Source organism: Penicillium subrubescens (assembly GCF_028828155.1).
Source record: "Penicillium subrubescens strain IBT 31985 chromosome Unknown utg000004l_segment0_segment0, whole genome shotgun sequence".
NCBI lineage: Eukaryota > Fungi > Ascomycota > Eurotiomycetes > Eurotiales > Aspergillaceae > Penicillium > Penicillium subrubescens.
Window position 1 is genome coordinate 583,079 of NW_026643154.1, and position 16,071 is coordinate 599,149.

General features: G+C 49.4%; 7 protein-coding genes across 7 annotated transcripts; 5 read left to right on the forward strand and 2 right to left on the reverse strand.

Annotated features, from left to right (window-relative positions):
• Positions 1–162: 162 nt before the first annotated feature.
• Positions 163–1,662, forward strand: N7473_005303 (M20 family metallopeptidase; the record flags this gene model as incomplete). Its single annotated transcript, XM_057151243.1, has 5 exons — positions 163–267; positions 344–726; positions 794–1,180; positions 1,235–1,362; positions 1,421–1,662. 5 exons carry the CDS (start codon positions 163–165, stop codon positions 1,660–1,662), a joined length of 1,245 nt encoding a protein of 414 aa, XP_057009048.1.
• A 631-nt stretch (positions 1,663–2,293) lies between these two features.
• N7473_005304 (phytanoyl-CoA dioxygenase family protein) lies at positions 2,294–3,360 on the forward strand (the record flags this gene model as incomplete). Its single annotated transcript, XM_057151244.1, has 3 exons — positions 2,294–2,463; positions 2,524–2,888; positions 2,954–3,360. 3 exons carry the CDS (start codon positions 2,294–2,296, stop codon positions 3,358–3,360), a joined length of 942 nt encoding a protein of 313 aa, XP_057009049.1.
• A 1,077-nt stretch (positions 3,361–4,437) lies between these two features.
• N7473_005305 (cupredoxin domain-containing protein) lies at positions 4,438–5,755 on the forward strand (the record flags this gene model as incomplete). Its single annotated transcript, XM_057151245.1, has 4 exons — positions 4,438–4,827; positions 4,897–4,932; positions 4,993–5,061; positions 5,120–5,755. The coding sequence occupies 4 exons, from the start codon at positions 4,438–4,440 to the stop codon at positions 5,753–5,755; spliced, it is 1,131 nt and encodes a 376-aa protein (XP_057009050.1).
• Positions 5,756–6,158: 403 nt separating this feature from the next.
• N7473_005306 (Zn(II)2Cys6 transcription factor) lies at positions 6,159–7,704 on the forward strand. The gene is made up of 3 exons (XM_057151246.1): positions 6,159–6,264; positions 6,340–6,853; positions 6,918–7,704. Exons 1-3 carry the CDS (start codon positions 6,215–6,217, stop codon positions 7,659–7,661), a joined length of 1,308 nt encoding a protein of 435 aa, XP_057009051.1. The 5' UTR covers positions 6,159–6,214; the 3' UTR covers positions 7,662–7,704.
• Positions 7,705–8,450: 746 nt separating this feature from the next.
• Positions 8,451–10,607, forward strand: N7473_005307 (uncharacterized protein; the record flags this gene model as incomplete). Its single annotated transcript, XM_057151247.1, has 1 exon — positions 8,451–10,607. The coding sequence occupies one exon, from the start codon at positions 8,451–8,453 to the stop codon at positions 10,605–10,607; it is 2,157 nt and encodes a 718-aa protein (XP_057009052.1).
• Positions 10,608–11,125: 518 nt separating this feature from the next.
• On the reverse strand, positions 11,126–12,560 carry N7473_005308 (intradiol ring-cleavage dioxygenase; the record flags this gene model as incomplete). The annotated part of the gene is made up of 5 exons (XM_057151248.1): positions 11,126–11,562; positions 11,663–11,828; positions 11,891–12,033; positions 12,084–12,239; positions 12,311–12,560. 5 exons carry the CDS (start codon positions 12,558–12,560, stop codon positions 11,126–11,128), a joined length of 1,152 nt encoding a protein of 383 aa, XP_057009053.1.
• Positions 12,561–14,330: 1,770 nt separating this feature from the next.
• On the reverse strand, positions 14,331–15,545 carry N7473_005309 (serine hydrolase domain-containing protein; the record flags this gene model as incomplete). Its single annotated transcript, XM_057151249.1, has 1 exon — positions 14,331–15,545. One exon carries the CDS (start codon positions 15,543–15,545, stop codon positions 14,331–14,333), a length of 1,215 nt encoding a protein of 404 aa, XP_057009054.1.
• Between the last annotated feature and the right edge of the window lie 526 nt (positions 15,546–16,071).

Here is a 16,071-nt window from a genome sequence, read left to right on the forward strand (position 1 = left end):
TGGGGATGACGGTAAACCAGAACTATAAAAGGCGCATGTTCGCATACAAGTGAAGGGTCATAGTTATTGCAACAATTTTCCAATCACAATAAGCAATTTTCTTTTCAGCCATAAAGAAAATATTTTCTTCCCGGCCCTGATTACATCTTCTTGAACTTCAAAATGGCTCTCGGCCCTACTATCTCGATCCCTCCCAAGGAAGCCCAGGCTGCAATTGACAACGCCCTGGAGAAAGTGTCCAAGCAGCTCCGTGAACTGAACCATTATGTATGGCTCCATTCTTCTTCCCAGGAAACTAAATTTTAGAAGTCATCTGACTGACCATGAACTCTAATCTTCGTAGATTTGGTCTAATCCGGAACTGGCATATGAAGAGCACAAGGCGCATGATGCAATCTGTGACTTCCTTGAAAGCCAAGGGTTCACAGTTACCCGCCATGCTTATGGAGTAGATACATCGTTCGAATGTATTAGTGGCACCGAAGGCCGACTCGTTAACTTCAACGCTGAATACGATGCGTTACCAGACATCGGTCATGCCTGTGGCCACAATCTTATCGCCACTAGCAGCATTGCAGCCTTTTTGGCACTGTCTCATCTGCAGAAGGAGTATGGGGTCAAAGGAAGAATCCAACTACTTGGCACTCCCGCAGAAGAGAATGGTGGAGGCAAGGCTAAATTGATCGATGCTGGTGCTTATAAGGGGGTTGATATCTCTTTGATGTCGTAAGTCCGCTTCTCGATTGAAATCTCCCAGCTTGATGATTCGATGATCCTCATATTTCCTATCTAGTCATGGTGGACCAACAAATCTGGCTGGACTCCCTAGCGATGGAGTTGCAGGAGTCTTGATGAATGCCCGAAAAGAGCTACATGTGGAATATTTCGGCAAGAATGCTCACGCCGGAGGTAATCCATGGGATGGTGTGAACGCATTGGACGCACTGGTCCAGGCATACAACGGAATATCGACCCTGCGACAACATATTCTGCCAGACGAGCGCATTCACGGGGCCTTCCTGGACGTGCCAAAGGTCGCCAATGTAATTCCAGCTTACACAAAGTCCTACTGGCAAATTCGAAGCCCAACTTTGCAAGGACTCAACAAGCTTATCGCCAAGGTTCGACAGTGCATAGAGGGGGCGGCTATTACGACTGGCTGTACAGTCAAAATTGAAGAGTGAGTCTTTAAGAAAAAGATTTTGCATAACGGATGGTAACAAGGGAACTATAGGGAGGGTCTTTACACCGATATCGTGCTAAACGAGACTTTGTGTGAGCGATTCACAGGCCATATGGCAGGTTACGGAAAGAAAATCATTCCGAAGTACGATAAGGTCCTGACTGGTTCATCCGATGTTGGTGAGTTCAAATACCCTGTTCCCGGTTCTTCAGAGCCAGATCGTTGATACCAGAAAAGGCAATGTAAGCTACGTCGCACCAACACTTCATTCTATGTTCGCCATTCCGACACCAGAGGGGGCCTTCCCCCATCACCCGAGTTTTGCAGCTTCCGCTGGAACAGACGAAGCTCACGAGGAAGCCATCTTTACTGGCAAGGGATTGGCCCTTACGGGCTGGGATATGTTGTGCGACGATGGTCTTTTTGAGTTGGCTAAGGCGCAGTGGGAGGGGCAGCTCCCGGCGCCCGCTCATAAGTGAAAGGGTAATATGAGGTCTTGTAATTTCAATTGAGAGTTTTTCAGACTTACAAGAATGTACCAATGAATAAATTATGAAGTATAGAGGCTCGTGTTCGTACAACGAGGTCAATAAATTTGCCATGCTGATAAATGCGAAGGGGTGAAACAATCTGGAACCACCAGTTTACTGAGATCGTGATCGAAGTCCCTGATATCGAAGCATGAGCAAACATCCGTCTCCAATCTTGTGCCACATGAACAACCATCTCGGTGAGTTTAACTTCACGATGAATGACATGACCAGTATTGAAGAAGAGGATTTTCAGAGCAGAGCGTAACGCTGGCCAATGGGGAAGATCGGATTCTCCACTGTGCGCGGGTATGCGGGGGTGGAGACATGAAGACCTGTCTCCGCAGAGTGGTCATGCCCATCGCATCTGAACGTTCCCCGAAACGATGTCCAATAGCCGATTCAAGCCCAGGTCATTTGCACCTTAAGCCACGAAGAGACTTTGACGAGATGATAGTTGAAAAATTTCCATGCTGTTATAAGAGCGATGTGCCAGTAGCATGTCAAATGCGTGGCTACCTTTTTCTGATCGTTCAGAGCAAGATAACCGTGGACTTTCATTGAGTTTTACCAAGCCGAAATGACCGTGGATGTTCGCTCCAACCAAGGACCCGCGGTTCCAGCCCAGTGGCTTCGCCGGACGCCGAAGGAGGCATCCTTTGAAGAGATACGCAGAAGGTTGAGAGAAGATGGCTACGTTTATGTCAAGAACCTCCTGCCAAGGGACGATGTACAGAAAGTCCGCGAGGAGCAAGTCTCAAAGATAAGCCTGGACTAAATATATGCAAAAGCTAATCTTATCGCGTTTAGGTACTTCAAGTTATACGAGCCGACCGGAATAATCAAGCCTGGATCGGCACTTGAAGATGGGATTTTTAATGATTCGAATGACCCGCTTGAACATGGCGGGATAGGAGCCGGGGAACTTCCACCAACCACCGAGCAGGTGCAAGCCATGATCGATGCCCATACACAGCCGAAGTACCTACAGCTTATGGAACATCCTAATCTCCGATCCTTCGTCAAGGGAATTATGGAATGGAAGAAGGAAATCCTGCTCAAACGTACCATGATCAGACACAATGCTCCACATGCGCTCAGCACTGGTGTACACTATGACAAGTTGTTTCTTAGAAAAGGAGAAGCTGAATTCCTAACGGCGTGGGTGCCCATCGGTAAGCACTCTCGCATACGCTTCCTCTTTAGGTCTATATCCCGAAACTAATGATGAGGCTCGCAGGAGATATTAGGGCTGACGGGGGCGGCCTGATGTATCTTGGCAATTCCGTCCAAGTGGGACGTGAGATTGAGGCGGATTTTACCCGTCGCGCCAAGGATCTGTCTGAAGAAGAGCGTCTGAGCGCATTCAACGTACACATGGAAAAATATGGGCAGTTGTCGCAGAATGCAAATGAGTTTGGCAGGGCTCACCAGACAAACGGTGGGGTAGGTGATCGGCGCTGGCTTGTGGCTAATTACGATGCGGGCGACGTGGTATTTCATGACCCGTATATTGTGCATGCAAGCTCAAAGAACGAGGGCCATGATGGGCGGATTCGGGTCAGCACAGACCTTCGATTTTACGAAGAGGGGAGTGACATGGATGACCGTTGGATGCAACTATGGACACCTGGGGACGGGCTGTAAGGCTGTGGAATATGGCACAATATGGGCTGAGTAGTAGTTGATCTATTTCTGCTTGGTTGACCCCTTCCCTTGGCCCGCCCCCCGTGTGGCTTTGGTATGATCGGCCGGAACCAGAAGAGTGGGTTGGCAGCTTGTAACTGCTATTAAATTGTCAGTATACTCTTGAAAGTTCATGATATTTTCTTACTCCAGGGGTTTAATCAAACTTCATGACATGAATCGTGTTTCAAATTGAGACTGAGATCGAGTACAAACAATTCTAAGGTGTAACTAAAGTTCTTTCATTTATTGTGTACTGTATCGACAGGGGGCCGCCTAGACTCGGGCTGACATGCACCCACCACGTTGTTGGTGCAGCCCGACCAATGGAAGCCAAATGAGTGCCGTGCTGACTGCATTGCTGAAGATTGTCGTGGGACTAGACAGTTGAAAGACCCTTGGTTTCGTGGGGCCTTATCCATCAAAGTTCATCTGCGACTCAAGGGGCTGCAATTCAAAGAGTTTTTGACTCGATTTGTTTTATAGCTTACTCGAAATTAACCATATAGATGTGTCATCTTTGCCTGAAAGGTAAAGTAGATTAAAAGAGATCTTTTACGTGCGTAACGGAAGTAATCTTTTCTGTGTCCTGTACCACAAGCTTGGTCCCGGACTTATTATTATTAACCCTTGGGGGCCCAGCAGAAGGTCATCCGAACCAGCAAATCAGGAGTGCTGGTTAAAAGACCCAAAGAACAATACCAACAGCGCCCCCAAGTGGATCGGCAGTGTGGGGGGCCAACGATTAACTAAATATGGTTGGGCCCTGCAAACCCTGTTCTCTTTTGGGTAACTGAGGCTTGCACAGGCGGTCGGATAGTCGAAGACAAAAAGAAAAAGCACAGTTAGACAAAGCATGCTATGCTGCTCACCGTATTCTATTCGCTCAGCCTCAATATGGCTGGGCCCCCCTCGGGTTGCCCTGTCACCCTCTGGTCTTTTCATCCTGCATGATCTTTTCTTCCTTCCTCCACATCCCTTCATGGAACTTAACGGTGTAGTGTACTACGAATCCAATATTCATAGTCATCTTCCAACATGCTGTTCGCACAGCGAGTGCTTAGGCCACTTTTCATCTCGGTCGCCTTGACGAGCCTTACATGCGCCGCACAGACTTACTCTGATAGCTCATCGACGCCAACATCTGGGAGCAGTTCAATAACTTCCACTTTCTCCACCTCCACGACGACATCGACTGGCAGCGTGACACATACTGTTCAAGTCGGACCTAAGTCGAGTCCACATGCATACGTTCCACATAATCTCACGGCCAATCCTGGCGATGTTGTGGTTTTCGAATTCTACCCGACAAACCACTCGGTCGTGAAAGCAGACTTTGGGGCGCCATGTGTGCCGGCCTCTGGGAGTTACTTTTATTCTGGGATGTTTAATAGCTTCAGTGAGAATAATGGTCAACTGATTGGTCCGGTAAGCACGATCAAATAGAGATCGGATCGGGATATCGACAAAATCGACTAACATTTGTGATGATTGCAGCCACCGACCTGGTCAGTGGTTATCAATGATACTGAGGTAAGAGAAATGGCTTCGTCTATGTTATAGGGACATTTATCTGACAATTGACTTTGTTAGCCAACCTTTTTCTACTGCACTGCGATCGGCTCATGCCTGGAAAATGGAATGGTGGGCGTCATTAACCCGGTAAGTCTAAAACAGTTCAGCCTCCATGATCAGGAAAGTTTCTAATATGAACTCTTAGAACTCGACGGAAACCTTCCAAGACCAATATAAGAAAGCCCTCACATATCCCTATATGCTGGTACCCGGCCAGTCTATGCCCGCCGAAGGTGGTGGGTCAACAATGACCGGAAATTCAACCTCAACAACAACCACAAGTGCAACCGCCAGCGCGACCACAAGCAGTGCCCCATCTGGTGGAGGTGGAGGCGGAGGGTTGAGTGGCGGAGCGATTGCCGGCATTGTGATCGCAGCCGTGGCGTTCGTTGCTATTTTGGTCACACTGTTCTTTGTTCTCGGTCGCAATCGTGTATATTCACAATGGATGTCCTCCCAGGACGGGCGGACCGAGCGTACAGCGAGATGGGCTTTGTTCAACAACACCGGAGGCTCGCTTGGCAACCGCAAGAGTGAACTCGACAGCAATACTGCTAGAGCGCCGGGCACAGATGTCACCTCTGTTGGTAGCCCAGACCCGACTATGCGCCAGTTCTCGCCCGCTCCCGAATCGGTATCAGGGTTTGGAGGCTCTTCGCCTCGCCAGAATTCTGGCCAATGGAATTGGGATATTCCGCAAAATTCGCGCAGTCCCCGTGGTCCATCTGAGCTGGAGGGCAACGCCATGATCCATCAGCTTCCAGATAGGAGGGGATCATAGTTTGGTCAATATGAGAAAGGAGGTGGTTTAAGTTGCAGGTGATATTTATTTGCTCTCTGGTGGAGTTGATGATCTACAGGGACTCTTTTGCAAAACTGTGGGACCGGGGGGGGTTTAGTGTGTGGAAACAAGGCAGGTTTTGCCTTTTTTTGTTTCTTTTTTCTCGCTGTTTTACGGTCGCTTTTCCTTTCATTGTTATGGTCATGGCTTGCTTCATGGCTTGCACATGTTATATATTATTGATACACCTATAGCTCGGCATTTCCCCTTGTCATGACGTATGTACCTAATGATAGCCCATTTTCCCTTTTGGGACATGTACCCCAGCCCCATCACATGACCTCCATGTAACCACGGGCCATCGGGTCTCGCCCCCGGACTGCGCAGTGAATTTTGGGTTTGACGTGTCTCGATATTCACATTCTCAGGCTGAGTTAATGCGCTGGATGGATCTCGGACATGTCCACTCGACGCCAAGAGACAAGATCGAGGTGGGGATGTATGACATGGTAAAATCCCTCCCGAACAACCCGCCTTGGTGTCGATGTGCGGGGACAGAACACTAACAGCCCCCTCACATGCAGTCGCTCAAGAAGAAAAAAGTGCTCAGAAGGACAGCCGAGCTGTCAACTTTGTACAGAGCGGGGCATAGAATGCATCTATCCAGACTGGACGGCAGTCAAATTCTCTCAAACTCGACAACGGAGGCGGCAGCTTCAAGATGCCAACATCGGCCGTGCAGTTGCGCGACCCACATTGCTCCCAGCACAACCGAGCAACCATGAAACGCGATTTATCTTCCATTTCAACACCATTCTAGCGAGCCTCATCAGTTTTTCTTTTCCACAGGCGGGCACTCCAAATCCGTTTTTACAGCATGTTTTGCCACGAACCGCAAGTTCTGTCCAGGTCCAGTATGCAGTTGAAGCCGTTGCTGCGGCACACCTTTATCATCTTGGCGCCGAGTCTGGAGATCGGGCGACCCAGCTACATTCGAAAGCTTTGAATTTACTGGCAGTGGAATTATCACGTCCACAACTAGATGAGACCTCACGCATGAACTTGCTAGCTAGCAGTCTGTTATTGATATACTATGAGGTATCGTCTTCTTTTCAGATCCAATATTCTCTGGTTTGTGATCACGATATACTGATCGAATCAGATTGTGCTGGGGAATTCGGCAAGCAATGCTTGGTGTCATCTTCAGGGCGCAAAGGTTCTCTTGGAATGCCACCGCACCACTCCCGAGCCCCCGTTCTTCTCATTCTTCCGCAAGATTTTCCAGTACTTCAACGTGATGCTTGCTCTTTCGTTAGAAAGACGACCACTCCAGATCAATGGCGACCCCGGGCCCGACTTCACTGATCACATGGACACGGTCTTTGGTTGCACAGCGACCCTTTGGCCGTTAATGCATCGCCTAGCCGATCTCATTGGTCGCGCCTGCTTGGGCGGAGACATATCCAACGAAAGTAAAATTTTGATGGACAGGCTGCACTCGTGGTCGATTGAATCTTCGCCTAGTACAGATGCCTACACCGAGGCGATGGTCCAGATTGCGCGATCCTACAAATATTGTGGGCTCTTAATGCTTCGACAAGCTGGTGCGTCCGAGGCGCCCGAGTACTCTACGCTTCAAGATGAACAAATATACAGGTCGGCTTTTGACAGTGTTCTCAGAGTGTGTGTCTTGTCGCTTCCAATGGCTACGTTGACTTGGCCGCTCTACGTGGTTGGAAAACTTGCTTCTTCGACCAGTGATCGCACTGTTATTTTGCATATTTTCTCGCAGTTTCTGGAGAAGCACCATATGATGGTTGTTGATGGTGCTCGGGCAGCTGTACAGGCACATTGGCAGGAGCCGCAACCCGGTTGGCAGCAATCGGCCCCAGTGTTGCTTGGTTGATATGTTATGTAAATTCATTCTGGTGTTTTTAATAGGTCCGAAGTTCTTGTAAATATGCTTTCTATTCGCAATACAAGTATCATCATTACGGAGTTTGTTAATATGATTCGCTTTGAACTAAAAAAGAGTTGATTTGATTTGGCCTAAAATAAGACGATAGAGTAGAACGACATGAAGCTGCCAGTCCACGGCGAGATGAGACCGATCCAAATTACCCTTTTCGAAATTAATTAGGTTAGAGGCCCTTTCGGACAGCCGAGTTATTACTGCATTTACTTCTACTATTCTAGAATCGAAGATTGCTGACAAGCCAAGGTAACTATGTTGAATAGTCTACCTTGCTTAAATCTTGGCCTGGACATTCTTTTACTTGGCTTCGTTCATAATCGCCGAGCCTGATACGCCAACAAAGAGTCCTTGTCATAGAAATTTGAATGCAAAAAAAAAAAAGAGATAAGAATATCTTTCTTACACTTTGAATATTTAGCCAGATGGTATCTAAAGTTAAAAACAACCTTATAATAGTAGCTTAATAGTAGCTATAATGTGGTCAGCTAGTTATACAAGTTGTTGTGCCGCTCGAGGACATGGGTTCCATACAAATTAGACAAGAATATTACCTAATGATACCGCCGACCGAGACTTAGAGTAGATTATTGGTTAGATACGACCCACTTCTCTCCTTTCTGCCGTTTTCCCACTCTAAATTATCTTTCAATCGAGACATTCACTTTTCTGTGTCAGATCCCGCATTACTCATCAAGTCCTGGGGACAAACAATTGAGAACTATGAGCAGTGAAACTCCGCAATCTAGCCACGCGTCTCGGGCAGGGATTCCTGAGGGACAAAAACAGGCTCTACGCGCCTGGGCCCGTTCGCAAGAGTCTCGTCCAACACATGCAGCCAGCGTCGCCTGGTTTGAGCAGACCTATGGTCGACGCCTCCCTCAATCCAGTGTCTCCGTGATCTTGTCTTCAAAGTACGAGTATCTTGACACAGGACCAGCAACGGGCGCTTTTCGTCAACAACCCCCACAATGGCCTCTCCTAGAGGAGCGTTTATTTGTATGGTTGAAAAGAGCCCGTGAAACTGGTGAATTATCTACGGGTGACGCTATCTGCGACAAAGCCCGCGAGATCTGGCCCCGAATCACTGAATATACTAACCGCAATCCGCCTGCCTTCAGCCACGGTTGGCTAGCAAAATTCAGGAAGCGTTTTGAAGCCTATCAAGCTAGAGGCCAACAGGACGGCGTTGTCCCAGCGCCTCCTAAGAACCAGCGCAAGGAGCTGCAGGCACTGCGCACCCTATCTGGGGAGTTCAATGAAGAGAATGTTTATAATGTCGACGAGACTGGTCTACTGTGGCGCAAAGCCCCTTTTGATACTCTGCCTTGTGCCCCCAGTGAACTCAAAAAAGATCGGGCGCATGTCTGTTTGATTCTGTGTACCAACGCCACTGGATCCGATCGGATTCCACTCTGGGTGGTTGGCCATAAGGAGATGCCCGAGGCTCTCCGTGGTGTCAATCTCAAAGCCATGAATTGTGAATGGCGCCACAATAGACAAGCTTGGGTGGATGTTCAAATCATGTCAGAATGGTTGACCATGTTTTATGAACATGTCGGCTCGCGGCGGGTTGTCCTGCTCCTGGACAATAAGCTTGCCCATCAAGCTGCTGTGGAGACCACACCCCCACCAGGCAACGTGCACGTCCAACTCTTCCCCGAGAACACTACAAATAAACACCAGCCTCTACGACTCGGAATCACCCAGCAGCTCAAACATCATTACCGCAAACAATGGCTTGGGTATATGGCGACAACCTACGAGTCTGGCCAGAACCCGGTGGAGATGATCAGTCTTTATCACACTCTCTGCTGGATCACTCGCAATTGGCGACACGACATCGTGAACGCGACCATCTACAAGGCTTTCCGCAAAACCCACCTTGTTGAGCCGCAAGCCGACTACCTCACCGCACCAAAGCCGCCAGATATGACTGAGCTCTATGAAAAGGTTATTCGTTACAACCAAAGTGGAATCTCTACGAAAAGTCTTGAAGCGTGGCTGAATTCCAGCGAGGAAGAGTTCGTCGGGACTATGGACGAGACGCTTCGTCGGAACCTGCACTTAGATACATCCATCCTCGATGAATCGGTTAATCCTCTGCCGCCATATGAACTGATCCCTGCAGCTGCAGATGCTATCACGGGACTTCAGACAGCAATTCGTTATATGCTCAACCAGTCTACAACCACTGCGAACGACATCCTGTACCTGGAAACAATGGAGAAGATTTTGGACCGGAAGGTCCGCAATGAGTTTCTCCAGCAGCAGAATCAAATCCCAACTCAAGCAGCTCCTCAGCCATTGACCCAAACAACTGCCGCCATCCCTGCTCCATCGTCTGCACCAATGTCGGCTCAATCATCAACTCACCCATTTGCTCAACAATCGTCTGCATCACCGGCGCGGCCTTTTGCTCAATCGCATTCTCAACCCCACCGCCCGCCCGTTAGACCGGCGACCCAGGCACCCTTGCCACCAGGTCAACAGCCATCACTGTTTACCACAAGCACCACCCAACCCCCATCATTGTTTTCTCAATACACAGCCCAGCCATCAATGCAAACACCGACTCAACATCTCGGCCGACCATCATTTTTCCCCCACCAGTATCCGAATCAGGTCTCAACCCAATCATCTACACCGGTAACAAATCACTCACCCGTTCCATCCTTATTCCCGGCATCGCGGTCTCCACGCGCAGGTATTCGGCCAGCAGGTGTGGCACCGATTCACGTTCAATCTGGATCCTCATCTGCGGCATCAACTCCAGCGCCGGGCACGGGTCCATCGATGTTTCAGGCACGTGCGCCGTCTGAGGAAGGGTCTTACCATCCATCTGAGGACGAGCTTTCGGATGATGCAATGGAGATTTAAGGTGTTGGAGTCGGATTGTTTTCAAGTTGCCATACAGCGATTCTCCATGTTTTTCAATGCTTGATCGCTCAATTATAGACAGACAATAGATTGTTTTCTCTACCAAAGATAGATATGTGTTTCTTTTAACGAAAAATATAATCTCTTACTTGGTCAATTCAAATTTTAGGGGGTGATAGATATGGTGAGTTCGAGTCAATTTGGAAAAAAAAGCAGATACGGCAATAAGAAGAGAGTTTAAATGAAATCCAATTCATTCATATCACATACTTAACACGATAGATCAACAGTTCAGAACAATAGTGAAACAAGAACCGAAAGCATGAGCCTGCACGGTGAATGAATGAAATATAAAACCAAGTTATCAAAACACTGTAAGGAAAATGACTGCGATTTGACCATGAGACCAAGATTGCACTTCAAGTGGCAATCTCCGTCCACGAACCATTTTCTCTACTCGGATCTATTCCTCGACAAGACATCCTAGGAGACTACGCTCGAATTCACCATCAGGCCATTCAAGCGAAGGTGGGACGGCCACCAGGGGCGCTGAAAGAAGAGGAGCCACCAGGAGCAGAGCCACCGCCAGAACCACCGGAGCTCTCATTCTCAACACCACCCTGCTCAGTGTAGTAAGCAGCAGCGTTAACGCTGGTATCCTCAGTGCTATCAACACCGACAGAGATCCAGGCAAAGATACCGTCCGAGACGTTGTCACCGAGCAGAACGTACTCCATGAAGGGATCGATGGTGTCAGCCTCCTCAGAGAGGATGCTGTCTTCGGCGTTGGTTGTCAGGTCCTGGGTGTTAGTGGAGTATGGAGAAGTCTTCTCGACCTTGGTGATGAGGTCCTGGTCGAAGAAGAGCTGGCCGACGTGCGAGGTCTTGGAGGAATAGAGGCCGCTGATGGTGTTGTTCTTGAGAACGGTGGTCTCATTGGCTGGGTGGGTCAAGACTATGGAGATGGCTCATTAGAAAAGATGCTCGTGGACAGGGGCGAAACACTCTGCCGATTATGCTTTCGTGCACAACCGGGTGTAAATCGATATACATACCGTGAATGTGGGTAGCACGGCCAGTGTAGTGGCCGGGGAAGATAGACTGGAATTGAACGACACCCTCGTCGTTGCTAGGCTGGATTCCACGGAGGAAAGTAGCATCCAGGTTGGTGGCATCAGAAGAGTCACCGTTGCCGCTGGCCACGACACCGGAGTAGACACCCTGTGATGGCGATTAGACTCAATATCATGTTTCAGGTTTGGGTGGAAAGCCTGGTGACTCACGGTGGAATTGCAGTGCCAGAGATCCATGTAGACATTGGGCAGGGGGTCGCAAGTGTTGGTGTCAATGAGCTGGATGTCCATGTACAGAGCAACACCCTCCTGGTCATCGACGATATTCTCGCGGATGAGCTCACCGCTCACGTCTGGTATCTGTTAGATACTTCAATTGATTGAGGAATGCATGTCTACTCACAGTAAGGGCCCTGAGTGACATCAGGGGCCAGAATGCAGGTAGCCTCAGAACCAAACAGGACAGAGGCATCAGTGGATGGAGTCACGCCGGTCAAGTTGGAGGCGTGAGAGACGTTGAGGAGGGTATCCAGATCACGCGCCTTGAGGAAATGGGCATCTACAGCAGAGGATTAATATCAAATTATTGCAACGAAGACTCTCGCAACCGAGTTTTCAAGATGAGCGTACCAGTGTTCAAACCACGGCGGCGGCGGATTTGCTTAACGGCGTGTTGACGACGAGCGACATTCTTGGCCTCGAGACCGCGGGCCTTGAGCTTGGAGGCACACTGAGACAAGCTGCGCGCTTGAATTGGAGCATTTCGCATGAAGGCGCGGCGTTCAGCAGCCTCGGCTTTGTGATCGTGGCCGGGATGGGCGGCAGCAACCGAGACCAGGCCGATGAGGCCGGCAGTAACGGCAGAAGCAAGATGAACCATTGTTGGTATAGATCAAGTTATTAAAGGATGAACTTTTGTGAAGATTTTAACTGCAGACGAAAGATAATGAAATTTTAATCTGTTGTTTTCAACCCAGTTTCGTGGCGATGATTTCGCGCCTTTATACCACGCCGTTCTAGCCTGCCATCGATAGACAGATACTCCGCGCATAATGTCGAAATGGCACGAAACGCATAATGGTTGTATCAATTGCACCTTTCTTCGGGCTGAATCGCGCCGCTGACAAAGTCAATGGAGCAACTTCCTTCGAGTCTCGCAAATCAAAGGCCATCCGTTTCTCATTTAGCAAGAAGTCGAAACCCTTCGGAGCCACACCCTGACCCGCAGCGGAGCAACCACCGCCTCTCAGCCGGACCTAGACGGTCGGCCCTGGTTTAAGATGATGCATAATATGGGATGTTGATTGGCTTCGGTACTTGGCGCATGGGTTAATACCCGTTCCTTGCACCCCGGCCCTGGGCGATCAGAAGGCCCGGAGAAGTCGCCAAGGAGACGCGGACGAGTCGTGCGGGGCATATGCTCCACGCGAAGAATTAAGGATGAGGGTTGAGCGGCGCCATATGTAGATAATAGAGCCCGGTAAGTGGAGACATGCCGGGGGGATCTGCGCTGATGACGAGGCGCTAATGGAGCCGACTCTACACAACCTTTTCGTTGTCCACATACAGATGTCACAATTCAAGGACGTCCAAGGCCGGCCACCTCCCCCGCCAGCCGACAAGAGAGGTGGACAGGGGTACATAGATGGCACTCGCCAAGCACGATGCAGCCTGATGCACAGCGAAGCCCCTGATTTGGTCGTGCGTCCGCTGCAGACTCGTCACGGTGGGATCAAACATCCAGGTACCTTGGTAATGGGGATTTGGTATTGGCTGGCCTTAAACCTGCTCGTTGATCATTACCGCATCGCTATCTGCACGAAAATTGCGTCACCAGGGTCAATATTGTCAGGTCCTGGTAGCGTCTTGGGTCCAACGTACTCAGGGTACGTATGCGCTCTTGGCGTTCCCGTCGTCGGGGACTTGCACGGTATTTGATAAGGAAAGCCTCGATAACATGGGATGCGCAAGCTGTTCAGCTCTCCATGCCAAGCTGAAAGAGCGGAGAAAGTCACTCGATGTTACAGGTGTGAAACTGGTGGGCGCAGTCGTCGTAGTACATGTCGTGGAAAATCCTCGCCAAGAAATCCTTATCCAAAGCGCCTGAATGCTTGGCGAGGCTTGGGTGGAGATCCCGTTGGGTGGAAAACTACGGAGTTAAGTGGCTGTTCCTTAATGCAACGATAGTTCACGTAGCATCGCAGTAGCGGCTGTCATGTGTCATTAGCTTGTAACTATTGAAGTTGCCCTTAATTAGCGATATTTGGTCCCTGCTGTCAAGTTGTCCAGCCAGCATCGCGGTGACGGGGATTTCGGTACATGGGCATCCATTTGGAAATCGGGAGATTTGACGGTGGAAAATTTTTGGTTTCGATAAAACTCATTGAATAGCTTGAAGAAGAGGATGAAGAACGCTGTTCACTAGCCAAGTAGGCATAAAAAGGCCACACAGGTTGTGATTGAGAATTGGAAATCGAGCTATTTGGTTTTTTCTCAAGAGACTTCTACGTGGCGCAGTTGGGAACCTCTGAATGTATGAACCTGAAGGGCTTTCCCAGAAAAAATTGGAGATTTATTTATCTGGTCGGACTGAATCTACAGGTAGATAGACCAAAAAAAAACCTGGTGCGAGAACTTTTCAACTCCAGGTCTACTGCTGCGCCTTCCAAGCAGCATGCTTGCGGTAGACATCGCGACGGAAGACCTGCTTCAGATCACCGATCAAGTTGCCATCCACGGGCAAGGCAGCTTGGACAGCACCGATGCCACAAAGATCATTCTTCCGATCAATAAACCACGCGAACGTGAGACCCCCACCCCATGATAGTGTCCGGTCACCATACCAACCATCTACGTCCTGACGCATAAGAAGACCACTTAAGCCATACCCAGCCTTCATATCTGGTTCTATGCCGACACGAAAGAAAATTCCCATGGGACTAGCGAGGGCAGCCTGGTGGCTCTCAGTGGCCTGGGGACTGAGGTGATGTTCGAACATATCATCGACAGTGGCTGGCTTCAGCAGTTTCCCATCATTTGCCAATAGTGAGCGCAAGATCTTTGTATAGTCGTCACCGGCTAAGAAGAGCCCATGGCCACCAAAGTCACCGCGCGTACGCAGATTTATATCACCGCCGCCTCCTACCACAGCCCGCCCCAAGCCCTCGGGATCATCCGGATTCAGATCGACCATTCGAGCCCGCAGGTCTTCGCGGGTCACTGGATAGAACTGCCCGCTCTTGATACCCAGTGGATCAAATATGCGTTTCTGGATATGCTCCCCCAGCGTGAGGCCCGTTACCCGCTCGACTATGCGGCCTGCCCAGTCAAGTCCGGGGCCGTACATCCAGCCTTCGCCGGGCTGAAATCCAAGGGGATAATCAATCAGTTCTTCAACAGATCGTCTGCCCGCCTCATCCGGGGTAGAGAACCTTTCGCGCCACTTGGCGATATTGGGGTTCATAAAGTGGTAGATCAAGCCGGAGCTATGGGTGAGAAGCATCTCCAGCGTGATAGGGCGTTCTGCAGGCTCGAGAATAGGTGTTTCGCCGTCTTCAGAAAATCCCGTGAGGACCTCTTTGCTGGTTAGGTCGGGTGCGACAGTAGACAAATCGCCGTCCAGAGTCAACAGACCGTCCTCAACGCACTGTAGTGCCGCGATCGCAGCTATCAATTTGGTGGCAGATGCTAGAAACAGGACATCATCTAGTTGGTGTGGCCGTTTCTCGCCTGACAGAAGGGTGCGATCACCAAGGGTCTTATTGTAGACGAAATGGCCCTCGGAATCGGTAGCGCAAACTATTGCACCGTTGATCTTCCCCGCGTCCATGGCGGCTTGGAAGCTGGTTTCGATGTCCTCGGCCATAATCTGATGGTACAGCCCGATGAAGATATGCGGATATTTGGAATCTTGTTTGACCACGAATGGGGTATTAATAAGGTATTTATCCGTTGAAGGGACTGGAAAGCGTTTTCTTCGGTGTAAGATGCAGCCTTGTGCTCGTGAAAGTGGCAGATCGGAACATAATTTCTCCCCGCGCTGTGCTGTGTTTTGGCCCCATTATATGAGACAACCATCTATGATCCTGGCCTAAGGACGCCGACAAATGAGATCAGAGGGAGAAGGCTTACATAATCGGTCAAGATCAACTGATTCCCTCTACACACAAAGATTCCATTGTAAAAAGCCAGCAAGGCAAGAAATTATAACCAACAGTAGAAAGTTCCGAGGAATACCGAATTATAGAGAGTATCTCATAGAGTATGCTGCTATTTGACGACTTTTCCATGCCAGTTCACAATAATCGACGTCAGAAGAACCATCTTCTACACAACAATCTACTCCATGACTTTAGAATTAGCGAGACCATTACAAGATTCAACCCAGCTAT